At 36.5% G+C, this 15,185-nt stretch overlaps 3 protein-coding genes across 3 annotated transcripts; 2 read left to right on the top strand and 1 right to left on the bottom strand.

The window, feature by feature from the left end:
* The first annotated feature begins 577 nt into the window (after positions 1 to 577).
* Positions 578 to 1,756, top strand: LOC113505228 (centromere protein X-like). The gene is made up of 3 exons (XM_026887846.1): positions 578 to 782; positions 1,017 to 1,211; positions 1,436 to 1,756. The coding sequence occupies exons 1-3, from the start codon at positions 699 to 701 to the stop codon at positions 1,451 to 1,453; spliced, it is 297 nt and encodes a 98-aa protein (XP_026743647.1). The 5' UTR covers positions 578 to 698; the 3' UTR covers positions 1,454 to 1,756.
* Positions 1,757 to 2,866: 1,110 nt separating this feature from the next.
* On the bottom strand, positions 2,867 to 8,435 carry LOC113505222 (phosphorylated adapter RNA export protein). The gene is made up of 6 exons (XM_026887832.1): positions 8,249 to 8,435; positions 7,781 to 8,032; positions 7,300 to 7,657; positions 6,899 to 6,990; positions 6,474 to 6,660; positions 2,867 to 6,295 (listed from the first exon to the last, which is right to left on the bottom strand). Exons 1-6 carry the CDS (start codon positions 8,309 to 8,311, stop codon positions 6,066 to 6,068), a joined length of 1,182 nt encoding a protein of 393 aa, XP_026743633.1. The 5' UTR covers positions 8,312 to 8,435; the 3' UTR covers positions 2,867 to 6,065.
* A 1,015-nt stretch (positions 8,436 to 9,450) lies between these two features.
* LOC113505212 (proton-coupled amino acid transporter-like protein CG1139) lies at positions 9,451 to 14,969 on the top strand. The gene is made up of 10 exons (XM_026887820.1): positions 9,451 to 9,476; positions 9,556 to 9,696; positions 10,562 to 10,712; positions 10,941 to 11,062; positions 11,483 to 11,567; positions 12,184 to 12,295; positions 12,807 to 12,955; positions 13,454 to 13,629; positions 13,987 to 14,165; positions 14,643 to 14,969. Coding segments are annotated over exons 1-10 (1,392 nt in total). The 5' UTR covers positions 9,451 to 9,474; the 3' UTR covers positions 14,918 to 14,969.
* Positions 14,970 to 15,185: the final 216 nt, after the last annotated feature.

The raw sequence follows: 15,185 nt of genomic DNA, 5'->3' as shown, positions 1-15,185 counted from the left end.
TCATTGATATATCGTCTTTTTATTTATTTCTGAAAGGTACCCATGATTGTTTCTGCTTTCCTATTAATCGTATATGTGCTGTTGTTGCGCGCTGTAAGGGCGTGATGGGTACAACCTTAATATAGGATCGTGGCCGTTTCTACTGTACGTCAATATTACAAAAACATACTGAATGTTGAAGTAAAATTACTACATATCTACCTACAGTCATTAACGGTACAATGGCCGTCTTATCGGTGTTTCAGGCAACCATTTTATGGTGTTCTTTTGTAAATACGTACTCAGATACGATGTACAACAGAAATGGATACCAATCGTGTCGTAATAGATACTTTTTCTTAAGAAAATATTTCTTATCTAGTTCCTTGATACTGTTAACCGTTTAAGCCTGTTTGTGTAATATAATTATTTTTCATTTGAAAAGTCTTATTTTTGAACTGTTAGGGTAATGTCAAGCTTGCTGTCAAACCTATTATTTAAAAAACCTGATATTTTTAGCATAAAAAGAACCGTTGGGTTTCACTAGCATACTAGAAAACATGTAAGAATGAATGCGATACTAAATAAAAATGCTAAATATGTATAAAATGATTCACAAAATCCCTACGAGAGTCTGTGGGGAGAGTGCGGGATTTTTTTAGGCGAGACTACGTTTATTTATTTACTTATTTCCAAATTCATAAGTGTTTCAACTCAGAATGGCTCGTAATAGCAATGAGAACGATGAAGATAACATTGACCCCGCATCCGTTACGAGTAACGTGAAGAACACGCTAAAACAGGTAGGTTTTGCGCAATTTACGTTTAAGTAACATATACATTTTAGTGCATCGTAAATTTTAATAACTCTTAGCGAGACTATTAGAACCACAATATCGATAGCTTAGATCAATATAACGTTGATATTGATATTAAAGCGAGCTACTCTAAAACGCTACTTAGATTTGGAGACAACAGAAAATAAACCGTATCTTAAAAATTTAATGTAGGTCATGTTTTTAAATTATCTTTTTCAGGATGTTATAAAGGAGTTGCTTAATGGATCATTCCAAGACAATAAGACAAAGTTGGGCAATGACGCGTTATCATTGGTGGTGGAGGTGGCAAAGTGCCTGGTCACCGAGACCTGCCTGAGGGCCTCCAGCCACGCGCTGCGCGAGGCTTGTGACAAAGTCGACATAGATCATATTGAGAAATGCCTGCCACAACTGGTAAGCTACAGAGCCTACAGCTTAAAAATAGTCAATTGCACATAAATAACTCTACAACTTGCCTGTCACTCCACAAAAAATATTAATATATCTAGCCAAGCAGTCTGATTATTAAATATTCAAATTAAATGCAGATGAATATCAATACCTCAATTTGAATTAGTTTATATTATATTTCCCCATGCTGCCCTTTAATTGTTTAACAAATATTGTATTATTTACAGATGCTGGATTTCCCATAAAGTACAAGACATTAGAGATTTGGACCCTATTTAATTATGGAAGTACTCAGAATCATAATAGTTCAAGTACTATGCCCTTGCTTTCTATGCCAAAAGCAGCTTTGCCCATTCCTACCTCCAAAGTATTAAATTTAGCTTCTCGCATTTAATGTATAAATACTATATTTTTTTAAACATCTTTGAAGTTGTTCGCTAGATCTAAATTGTAATTGAGGAATGTTGTAGAACAATGTAACTTAAAGATTTGTTCGAAAAATTTGGTTGTTATAAATTAATGAAAAGCAATAAAAATATTTTAACCTATGCCGTCTATATTATTTCTCCCCATAAGAAAATGAAGCAATTGTCTTTGTCTGCAAAAGCGTGAGCGTTGTTTGTTACGCAGACCTAAATCATATATTTTGACCGCCCGCGCCGAAACACGGTCAGCGTCATCTATGCAGTTTGCAGTTAGCTGGAAAGCGGCCTGCCTTACAGCTAACTTACCTCATAGTGCGTAGCTGTTCTTGGGGAAGCTTCGCACTGACGTGCGCTGCGTGTACGCCTGTTGAACGCTTCAGCTGGGGAAACGCCAGTAATAATAATAATAAATAATAAATTGTTTTATTGTTCCATAATCGTTACATTACTATAGCATGAGGCAACCCCATTAAGTTATTAACAATACTTGTGTTGGGGCTGACTCGCTACTTCCCCTGTAATACATTTATATAATGGAGACTAATAAACTAAAATAAGAAACAGGATACAAATCAAAAACTAAAAATAATTATGATAAGGTAAGTAATGCTATCAAAAAGAGTAGCTCGATTGTGTATGTGTGTGTATACATATGTGTATGTGTGAGTGTGTGTGCGTGCATGTTTATGTATATAGTATGTGAGTGTGTGTGTGTGTTTATTATGGATTCCATTTTAGCAAGGTCTGATCAAAATTTGTTCGATTTCCTCGTATGTTAACGTTTTTAACCAATCAGTAATAATCTTCTTGCATTTATGTTTAGACTCTGGATTGATTTTTAATTTAGAGTTTATTTTATTGTAAACATAGGCAGATTGAGCGCTATACTGACGCTCTGCAAAAGCCGTACGAACCCGCGAGGAGTGAGCCACAATATTATTCCGTCTTTTGTCCTGGTCTGCTGGGATATATGGGGTAGATTTATGCAGGTATAAGGTCATGTTTAATAAATATAGCTGTCTAACTGTTAGTAAACCACACAAACAATATAGACTGCTAGTCGGATATCTGTATGGTTTAAAATACATTACTTTTAAAAGTGACCGCCAGTGTGAAGCGGCGTGTGATTTTTATAATAGATTCATTAATTATAAGGATAAACTTCCTTACTGTAAAAATCTTAAAAACTATGTTTCTGGACTGTTACTGTGCCCAAACAATAAAACCAGAGTCAGATTTTCACATTTTTATTATACAAATTACTTTCGAGTCTGTCTATCGATAACATTCGCATAACTGTACATTTTCCAACATCACAACACTTCAAAGCATCTTCATTGTATAAAAGACAGTCAGTACATCGCAAGTACTTCACTCGCACAGACCTGCTCAACGTTTTGGCGTTACATACATTAATTGATATTTAACACAATTCCTATTATTATACACGACAGGTATTTTACAGTCAGACCGACAAGATTTAAAGACTATCATATGCCTGAACTTTAATTATAGCCAAAAAACGGGGCTAAATTTCAACAAATCGACATTATTATGGATCTCGCAAAAAGGCAATCATTTTAGATATTGTTACAGTTATCAAGTACGTAACGGTGTGAGGCTGCCATATGTATGAAATTTCCAAGATAATTTCAATGAGACACCAGTCTTATAAAAACTTGTGGTCAGCCTGTACTACAATTAAATACCTTCTAATATTTCGAGGCAAAGAAGGCATTTTCTAAAAATACAGTAATACACTACACCTATACGATTTTTAAAACCAATAGGTACAATGTATTGCCATACTACAAGATAGTGTTGCCCTAGAGGAAAAATAAGCTATTTATTGTCTACTTCTACAGCTATTTATACAGCCCAGTAACTACAGACACTCGGTTTAGTAACAAAAATATTTTTATAGGCGGATATGAACACCATAATGCCCAAGTTTTTTTTTATTATTTATATTCTTTATAATACCGATTTGTTTTGTGATTTCCTAGCTTTTAAAATCTGCTATAGTTTTATACATATATTTTCCAATTCCTCCACAGTTTTGAGATCATAAAATCTATATTATACATATTTTATGCAGGAAAGAAGAACCAAATGAACAAATAAGATTACAAAAAGTTATATAACTATTTAGGCGCTATTCACACAAATGCATGCATTTTTATATCACATAACAAATGGTTTTAGCCTCAAAAATTCAACCCATTTGCAACATTAGTGGAATATAGTTTGAATTACGTCGAGAAACTGAACAACAAGCAAGTTATCAACAAGGATTTGTGCTTTATACAAAGAAAGTTGCATACAATATTATGGAGCTTCGTTTACAAAACAAAGCTTATACAATATCTATTGAAAATAGGTAACAATCTAGAAAACAACTAAGACCATTTCATTCAATGAAGAAAGGCTTAGCAAGTAAGTCAAGAGTCTTGTTAATTTACCTTATGTTCAATACAGTAAGCTGTATTTTTTCTACTCTTACTCAGTAAGTGACCAATGGATAAAGGTGCAAATCTCGGTACAACAAAATGTTTCACTATGGCGTGATGTTTTAAGCTTTCACTGCCCAATACTGAAACGCAACCCTAATAAGAATTAAATGTCAACCTGTCGCTACTCTAACACTTGGGCACAGACTTGGACACTTTGTCTTGCTTCTAAAGGTGAAGATTTAATTTCTATGGTCCAGGGCCCAATTCTGCCATTTACAATTGAGATTTCATTAAGGGCCGAAACACTCACTGTCAATACAATGAATTTTCAATTGTTGTGTTGGCAAAATGCTTAGGAGGATATGAAAAGTGTCAAATTGAATCCATCCATTCATTCATCGGCGATTGTAAATAGCGGTTTTTGGGCCTAGTTTTAAATCATCTATCCCATGCGGATAAGTTAACTGTTGGCCATTACGATTCACTGTGATGGCGTGCCGTGTCGGCAAGAAAAAGTATCTAATCGAGATAGCAAGATAACGACTACACATCGGTGATGTCTGAGTTTTCAGATGAAGGGAATCGATAGAAGAATACCAGGTGACATTTATCTATTACTTCAAGAGATATTCAGTGTTTTTTTTTCTAAGAACGTCTAAGCAACCTATTCTGCGCGCTTACTATGGAAACGACGGCGGCGTGACAGGCAGTGTAATGCGCCGTCTCGCTTCCACAATGACAGCCAACAGTTCTGGCGCTGGTCACAAAGTGGTATTTAATTTACAAATAAATATATTCAAATCACCATATAGGTAAACAGTAAACATCTATTTTTAAGGTATCTTTAATCCACACTTTATATTCTAATAACAATTATTTAAATCGTAAAACTTGCTTATAACATATTTATGTAAGGTGCAACATGAAATTCAATTCAATATTATTGTAGATATTTATGGGAACCTATATTTTTAATTACTTCAAAAGTTCGCTGATTTTTGTTGATCTTTAGAAATAAGGAATTTACTAAAAGTAATAGATGACATTGACAATTAGCCGAATATTTAATGACTTTTTTTTCAATGACTGTACTCAAATTCACAAATATCTTATATCAGCATCAGGAATATATATTACGAACAAAACCAATCATAATTTTATTTTTCGTAGAAGAATGTTAATACTGTGAAGATTCGTCATTAGATCCTACAAAATGCTATCAAGCTTGTTCGATGCTTTTATGATAACACAGATACTGAAGGATGGGTGTACAAAGTACATACATCTAGAGTTCATTACCGAACGGCAGAAGCGCCTTACTACAGTGTTGATGTACTGTTTATGAAGCATCAACATTTTACTTATATGTTTCATAAGTTGTATGACAGCGCATATGAACACCATGAGTCTCTAAAACATTACCAGAATAGACACCATTTCTAAATATACACTTGAGCGTACTAAATTAAGTGTACATTATATCTTTAAAAATTGGCAGTTTTACAATCTTACAGCTAATACAAAAGTTGTTATAAAAAGCTGCCATACCGCCGGCATCGAAATACCAACAGTGCAAGTAAAACGACAATTACGATCAAAACAGCTTTTTCCCAGCTGGTCCATAGTGTAACTTGTAAAACTACATAAATAGCTTTGGAACCCACAATATTTATACTTGTGTAACATCATGGTTGATATCAAACATTAATAATTCACAAGTGTTAATAATTACATTCTCTCTGTGTATACAATTGCTATGTGTAGGATCCACCAATACCATTCAAATTCGACGTGTTACAGTTGTCACTGTATTAACTTTAAAATTTACTTTAAATTCACTTGCCCATCGGAAGTAACACGAGGGTGTTCATATGGGGCATGGAACAAGCACCAGCAGCCTCACGTAGAGACGAACACAGCCGGCCGGTCGCGGCCGAGCGGGACACGGCATCAACACACCCGGGGGCGGGCCGACGGGATTAGAACAGATCCATGTCCTCGTTGCACATGACCTCGAGGAAGTCGTCGTCGTCGTAGTCCTGCGGGCGGCGCGGGTCGTGCGTGCGCGAGTCGGGCGGCGGCGCGGGTGCGGCGTCAGTGTCGCTTGAGCCGTCGCGCGCGTCGGTCGCCGGCGACGGCGGCGGGTTCGACCCGTGCTCAGACGCCACGGCCGCCTCGCCGCGAGATAACAACGACGGCAGCTCCGAATCTAAAATCATATTGGAAAATGAACCTTTGGAGAAATCATGATTAAGCCTGCACAACTGTTTTTTTTTATTGTTACACTATCAATTAGAGAACACCACTAACACCAGTGAGACAAATTTAAGTTCAATGCAGCCTTAGCTTGACTATTTCGCTGGACTATGAACCTTAGAGTTATTTACCTGTGAGGCTCTGTTTGAGTTGTTCCATGACCTTCTGGCGGCAGTTGGCTCGCGCTCGTTTGATCTTGCGTTGCGTCTCCTTCCTGTCTTCCGTGAAGATCTGCGTCGCCATCTCGTGCGACACGTCCGGGTCGCGTTTCAACAGGTAAAAGTAGAGCCCACCTGATGTCCGGCGCCGTGTGCCGTTCTATAAAAAAAATATTATTAAATATGGAGTTCCTTTAACATTTACATACAGCATACTGCCTACTAATTAGTTCATAACTTCAACTAGTGTCATTTGCTAAACTAAATGACAAGCAAAGCGCTGTATTCTTGCATCAAGACAGTACATAAATATGTGGTCTGCCTAACATACAGTCTACATACAGACTGACTCATCAACATACATCTTAAACCCTTCGTAAAATATGAAAGAAACTTACAATAACAAGCATTCCTCCATCAGCTTCTACTCTTTGAGTTTCTTTATATATCTCTATAGCTTTTTCAGCACCGGCAACCTGTACAATTCGTTCTGAAAAATAAAGTATTACATTGCTATAATCAAATACACATTATGTAGTTTTGAACTAGTACATTCAGTAATTCAAAGAGATATCGTTGTGAAAGCACACAATTTGTAAATCTTGGAAGCTTTTGGGTGATAAGACTGACGGCCTTACAGTATAAATGTTATGGCGGAAAACTGTATAATAATTTTGTTAATAATAATTACTAATTAAATGATTTCAATGCTATCCTGCTCATAGACAAAATTTTAACAATAGATATGTGCATATATGTATGCCTCTAGAGAGGGAATGAATGAATTAGGTATACACACCTATTAAATCCTTTTTATCTTCTGAAAGATTTTCTGAAATGTCCGTTGCTATGGCGTCTGCAGAGCTGTCTGCATTCACTGTGAGATCCGTAAGAAACCTTGGTTTCAGTTTACTATTGCGGGCATTACTGTTAATCCTCTTACGCTGCCTCGACTTTGACTCATCTGACCTGTCAGCGTGCCTTCGTTTATTTGATAGCTGCTCACTGTCACTATATTCCTCCTTAGCGTTAAAAACATTCTTAGGTATATAGTTATCATCTAATCTATACTTAATAGTATAATCATAAGACTCAACGCCATATCTGCTTTTCTTTGTTACATCACAGCTGACCATATCCTCTGTTAATAAATCCTCCTGCAAAACAAAACAATATTGAATTCTAGATAATGATAATGTTGTATATTAGTAAGTTAATTTGAGAGTTTCATCCATAGCAGTGTAAATTCTACTATTGCAATTTAAATGATTATTGTTTACCTCTAAAGCTTTGCACCAAATATTGTATTTGTCCTTTTTGTTTGGTTGGGGCTGCGGCCTGCGAGGCCTGATTTTGGTACGTTTGGCGCGGCGGCGAAGCTCATCATCTGAATCCGACCCCGAAGAGTCTTGCGCAGACGCTTCGTCACTCTGCTCGTCTTGTATTTGCATGTGCACAAGCGAGGGCGGGTTAAAAGCCTCCGGCCGAGCCAGAGGAATATACGTGCCCTCCTCTACATCCGAATCTTCCAACTGCAACGCAATAAAATCCTTTTAAAATGCATACGCCTATATACGTCACAAGCCCTATTAAAAAGCTAAAACCATTAAACAAATGTATCCCTAAGATATTGGCACTAGGCTCTCTCTGCAAGTAAAAACCATCCAAAAACTAGCATAAGAGTGCGTGAATTACCATAAAAAATACAACGAAATAAAGACAAAATGCATAGAAAACTTAATTCTAACCTCCCCATCTTCCTTTTCATGGAGAACTTCAATGTCTAACTCGCCTTCTGTCGTTGACATCATACTCAAGTCCTCTGATAGAAGGTATTAAATAAAAGATCATGAAAGTTTTGTAATGAAATACAACGAATTCCACCTTTTATCAATTTCCACTGGCTGCTGTCATTTTTAATAATAGACAAGATAGACTGTAGATATTTTGGCACTGTCAACAACCTTTCTATTTACGAAGTTTGTTATAACACAGAGGGGATCGTATTGATTATTTTTAGATTAATAATATAATAATTTTAAACAATTTATTAAAGTTCAAATTACGTAAGGAAGTACAAAAAATGTTATGAAGGAGTAAATGAAGAACAAACAATATAATTCTAAACAAAAAGTAAATAAAACAATCACAATTATGATTATTTAAACTATTCAGAATGCAATGGTGGTTTTTTTTTGTCTCTATATACCTTTTAAACAAATATGTTTAGATAAAATTATGTTCTTGTATATTGAATTGGGATCACGGCGCCAAAACTCATTGTACCGGTAACCGGACGTATGTAACTTCTAAGTTTCGATCCCGCGTAGGACAAGCGTTTGTGAGTGTAACCTACGAACGAAGTATCCTGAGATTGGATATCTAAAGCTCAAGAGTTTTTTTATTTGTTTGTTTTAACGAAGTAATATCAGGAACTATTTTTCGGATTTCAAGTATCCTTTCGATGTTAGATAGCTCATTTATTGAGGAAGCTATATAGCACGCTTTCGTCAATAGGAGCAGATCAGCATTGAGAAATGTTAAAAAAAGGAAGAGAAATGACCAGTTTTGTGGCTGCGTTCGCTGCATCCATGGTTAAAGTGATGAAAAGTCATGTACAACGGAATTGTTTCTCTCAAAAAGTTCTAAAAAATAGTCGGAGACAGCATACCAGCTACCTAGCATAGCCGCGAGGATGAATTCGCAGAAAACAGTTAGTTCCTAATTCACACTGATATAATAAATACGCAACCTACCTACACATTTCTCTAGCGTATATTTTTTTCAAGAAATTAAGCTGTCATGCAATTCAGATCTATGGCAAATATAATAAATAATGTCATCATCATCAGAATCACCTGTAAAATGGATTGAATGAATAATTTTTAGTTCTTTTCGACTATAATATTTTAAATACTTTCAAAAATTTAAAATTTAAATGTGAATTTTCTCGAGGATATTACAAATTATCAAAATGTATTATTATTAATTTCTCTGAGTTGCTTTATATGTTTAAAAAACCATAATAATACTTTAATGATATTCTTTTACACAGGGGCGAAAGTGAAAGGCTCGTCGTACACAGGACCAGTAGAGCAAATTCTATGTATATAGATAGAGTGCGATTGCCTTCTATTAAACCGCGAGGTTTAGATTATGACCCAAGAGACAACAGGGTACCAACATCACCAATCTCGTAAGTATTCTCAACGGTACGAGAACCTTTAGTTGGTGAGAGAGGAGCACAGCTATGAAAGGAAGGACTTGTATATATCGGGGTTCTGGATCTATTTCAAATAAATATTCTTTAGTTGCTCAAAATGTGGTAGGTACCACAGATACAGAAAATTACAATACCATAACTTGCGTTGCTGTAAAATTACAACATCCAAGTTTGATGGTGATGTTGAAACAAACCATCAAACAATGAGGTACATAACATTTGGGATTTAATTTGGATACGACATAAGTGTTTTTTTTATTTGGTGTTTGTAATGGTAGTTATATTCGATTAGGATTCGCAACTACCTACTTGTATCAGTCAATAAATGTACGATTAGAAGAAAAAGTCCGTTGAAAATTGATTCGATCTCCAATTTTATAAATGATCCTGGTTTTACGATTGGACCAATATTTCAGTAAACAGAATAAGCAGATAAATACGTATGTTATATAAAAGCGGTACGGTTTTAGGCCCGAACGACGATTGGTTCGATGGTTGTCCTCCGCACGAACCTAGATCACACCGATTCAGCATTCAGCATGGTTGATGGAGTTTGATAATCTTCGTCTTCACAATCTTGCAATATTATAAATAGGTGTCAAACCTATTTTTGCTTTTCTTATCGCATTCTCACTCTTTATATAAATGCCTCATTAAACATGATCTTTGTTAGGCTCAAAACCTGGGTTATGTTTTGATGGGTTTCCACTTTAACCCTAATGGGTACCGAAATCTAAAAATGCTTACGGGAATATTACGCACTTGAATATTAATTCAGAAACCCTTATCAAATTCGGTCACGTTAGGGTTTCAGTAACTAGTACTTTATACTGTGCAGACCATGGATGGGATACTTCAACCTGCTGCGGAGTGTGTTTGGCGCCGGTTTGTTGGGCATGCCGAGTGCTTTAAGCAATGCAGGCATCATACTCGGACCGTGGATGTCATTATTCACTGGATTTCTACTCATTCACTCGCAAAAGATGCTGGTATGCGATTGAATAATTAATAATTTACTCAAAACATAACATGAGATAATAATGAAATCGATGTTCTCTCTACACCCTAAGCCGCTCACATTGGTGTTAGTAATTGGTAAAAGGAAACTTTAACTGGATAAAAATAAACTTTCTTAGTATCGAGAAGCTCTCAAAGTCTATTGTACTGCTTGATTGTTTTGAGTTTGCATAAAAGTTCATAAGTCAGTTTGTTTTCAGTTAAATTGTCTTACTGAGATCTGCCGGCAGTTGAGGATACCTCATGTATCGTATCGATATGGGTTCCGACTTGCCGTTCTGCACGGTCCACCTATAACACACGCCATCGGAGATTATGGGCCGTAAGTATTCATATACCAAAACTATTGAATAGAATTGGAGAAAGCAAAGTGGCACCTCCAAATTTAATACCTGACTAAACTCCTTGAGAAAAAAAGTGATGGAAATAATCAGGAGTGCCTTTTGTTCCCAACCTGCATGCTTGCAACTGCATCCTTTGACTAATTTCGATGTCGAAATGCATGGGCCTGTTCCAAAACATAGAACAAAGACTACACTACTAGTGGACAATGGCCCCACATCAAGATGTCCCTAGCCGGCTAAACTAGTACCACAGACTACCGAATTTCTAGCCGATTTTTGCCGAATAATCCTCCAAAATAGTCAAACCCCCGCATCGGCCTCCTGGGCCGCCTTAGGAGTACAAATCTGTAGTAAAAACGAGAACAGATCCAGGTTTTCATACTTATTCATATTTCAAGGGCAATCGTTGGTACATATGTGTTTTTGAATCAGCTTGGCATATGTACGGTGTTTGTATCGTTGACTTCGGATAGCGTGCGAGATGTAAGTATTTCTTATTAACTACACAAGTTTTAAGCGATAGTTTTCCTGCAATTAAGATTTATTCCTGAGAACCCACGCCACCTCTTCAAGTAACAATATTCTAGTTGCAGAATAGACGTCCCATATGATGTGACGTGCGCTATTACGATACCACAACTGCAATAATATTAGTCGCAGCATCTATCCTCAAACTTAGCATAGCATATATAATAAGTAGGCTCGATTAATATGCTTAGAAATTACTTACTAAAAACACCTTTGGTCTTCGCGGATAGCTCAGTGGCAAAGATCACCCGCCCGATTCACTGCGGAGACGAGTTGTGGGTTCGATCCTTGCGGAGACATAGTATTATAATGTGTATAATGGCACAGACGTCGTTTAAAAAATATATGTTACAGATGAATTACACCCAGACACATAACAAATGATCATGCCCATCAAACAAAACTTTCTTCCGGGTGGGAATCGAACCCACGACCCGGTATAGTAGTCAACGCTATACCGGCAGAAACCACTAGACCAAAATCAAACTTAAGTCTTTTGACTAATTGTCACTTAGAACGTAATAATTAATTATAATATTCTAATCTTCGTTCAATATGATATTCTTTCTAGATAATGGACTGGCAGAGCAATAGACCAGCTCTATTTGCGTTGCTGTTCCCTTACTTATTATTGGAATTTTTCATGAAGACTTTAAAGATTGTCAGTTACGTTTCTCTGTTGGGTAATTTGTATTTTAATATTGGTTACTAAGTCTAATTTTCACTGGCACCGCAGTTGCAGCTGAAGGGCAGTTATAGTTAAAAAGGAACTCTCCAAAAAACTAGCTTATGGAGAGTTCCTTTTTAACTATAACACGGTATTTTTCCCTCTTATGTAATAGGGTGTAATTCTAGTAAATCGTATTTGTGCATGTTAAAATTGGGACTAGCCCGCCACATATTCATTCAATTCATACCGTCATTGCAACTCCTGTAAGCCAGCATCTACATGAAACTAACCAACCGAAACACTTAAGTTCGGTGTGTCCCAGGGGAAACAATTAACTGCCTAGGAACCCGCAACGAAATTAATCAGAAATAGTAAAAAGAAAAGAAAAAAAGAAAAGAGAACTAAGAAAAAGTTCCACTTCCCTACATAGCAAGCTTGAGACAAAAGAGGAAATAGCTAGTTATGCATGTTAGCTACACTACTTACTAAAATAATGAATACTTACTGTTTTATTCGCACTGCAGGTAATATGTTGAATTTGGTTGGATTGTCGTTAATAGTGTCCCAATGCTTAGCAAACCTCACCGGAGACCTGTTGTCGTATAAAACGTCGCCTATGGGTGTTATGGTTGCTTTCGGCATATTTTTGTTCAATATGAGTGCGGTTGCTGTGGTAAGAATATATTTTAAATATTAATTATAAAAACTTACATGATGATTGTAAAATACGATAAATCTAGATTTAAATTTAGGATTACTAATGAGCTACAACCTAATTTACCAGACCATGCTGTAAAGTTCTCAAAACTGCTCCTTGTTAAATGAGAGTTGAAAAGTTTCCGTATCTATTTTCGGCTGTGTAACGCTAATGGCTCCAACATATTATGGATTGATCGATACTGTATTTTAAAACTTCCTTATGATAGAAGCACCCAATGCCTCTTGGTCTGACAAAGCTATGAAAAATGCTAAAACTACTCTCTACTCTATGGATCCACCCAGCAGACACGAACAAAAAAATCACAGTATGTTTAATATCTGCTGAGTGACCCACACTATTAACAGTGTTATGACCAGTCACTATAGTTTGTGAAAGTCAAAAATGCACCCTACCATTTCTATTGCATCATATTTCCAGGACTATTAGCTAACACTGTCATTTGCGTTACAGATATTAGCTGTAGACCGAGCGCTAAAAGAGCCGAGACTGATGTTGGCTAAATACGGAATAGTCAACGTTGGTATCCTTATACCCTGTTTGATCTCCACAGCATTTGGTATTGTAGGATACTGGTCCTTTGGAACTGGAGAAGAGAATATCCTCAGATCCCTACCGCTGGACGAAATGTGAGACTTAACTCAATATTCGAAACATGCCTGGGCCATACCCATAATACTGGCTGCCTACAGTTTACCTAGACTAGATGTGATGGAGTTATTCTGTTAGAACTTTGGCGTCGCGCAAAATAAAGATCTTGGCGAAATTTTAACATAAGATATACAAATAAATTAAATAATTTATGTTCAATGGAATGAAACTCTTCAGTCAGCCCCATTCCTATACTTTGCATTTAAGTCACTACTTTTTCCTAGTTTTCACGGAGGTCCAGAGGCATCATTAAGATTTTTACACTTTAAAAACATTCGAATTTTGTACATGTGAAACTTAATTGGTCTTAATTTGGTTTAATTTTATTGTTCCAGCTCGTCAATCGGCGCTATCAGTTTGTACCTCGTGGCGGTGGCGTTCGCTTACCCCATCCAGTGCTACCCGGCTATAGCTGTGGTACTGGAAGTGATCAAGAATCAGCCGAACGCGCCTCCAACTGAGTCACTACACTTGATAGAATCAGTTACAAGGCCGACATTTGTGATCTTGTCGTGTTAGTTTAAAGTCTACTTAAGTACAATCATATCATTAAATATTACGGTCATCTTCCAATTTCAGTCCCTGAAGTACGTGTCTTCCGAGGTAAGGTAAAATACAGTCCGCATTGGAAGACTCATAGTGAAGACATTACATTCTCTGGACTTGAAAGACTCATGAGAGCTTTTCTTCTCAGAGTAGCGAGTTAGAAGTCCAGCAAGTTTAATTTGTGTAAATGTTAATGTAGTAATTTTGACTGTTTCTTGAACATTCATTGCTTTCCATTAGGTCACTGAGCCCGGTCTGCTACGTCATGCATGCAGCTATCAGTTTTTGTCATCCACTTTACAGCCCAGCAAAAAACATACTTTGCATCGCCCGATAGGTATTCGATCTAAATTAACGACTTTGCAAACATCATCTTAATATTAGTTCAAAACTAAAGTCAAGAATTTGTAATTGAAATTTTTGAAATTCAAATATCTTATTTCAGTTATACTGTGCTACCTGCTGCCCTTCCAAACCCCTCTTGTGGCGTTTGTGGGAAACATGTGCACTTCGATGTTGACGCTGGTGTTTCCGGCTTTCATGGACCTCTGTCTGCGGTACCCTGATGACTACGGGGCCTTCAACTACATTATGTTCAAGGATATTATAATCTTCTTCATGGGCATGACTTCACAAATATTTGGGGTGTTTGAATGTTCCTATCTGATATATACGCGGGTTCTGGAGTATTACGGACCCCCTGTCCGTGTATTTTATTGATTTTTTTATTTATTTTTTTACTTTTTACGCTTTTTTTAATAAATGAAATGTTTTGTTTGTAGACTTTGTCTTATTTATTTACCCACTAGGTTCTACTATTTAATATTGAAAACCCCAACTGCACAGAAGAGGAAAGAAAAGTTTCCATCTTCCATCGTCAGATCTGCCCAGTACAGAATTTCTAATTGTGTTGGAAAAATGCTTAAAATAATACGAATAGTGACAATTTAATCTAATTTCCATTCATTCATCGGCCATTGTAAATAGC

The sequence above is a fragment of the Trichoplusia ni genome, chromosome 2 (assembly GCF_003590095.1).
Source record: "Trichoplusia ni isolate ovarian cell line Hi5 chromosome 2, tn1, whole genome shotgun sequence".
In the NCBI taxonomy this organism is placed as follows: Eukaryota; Metazoa; Arthropoda; class Insecta; order Lepidoptera; family Noctuidae; genus Trichoplusia; species Trichoplusia ni.
Note: the sequence above shows the minus strand (reverse complement) of the source record. Positions and strands in the feature narration are given on the sequence as shown.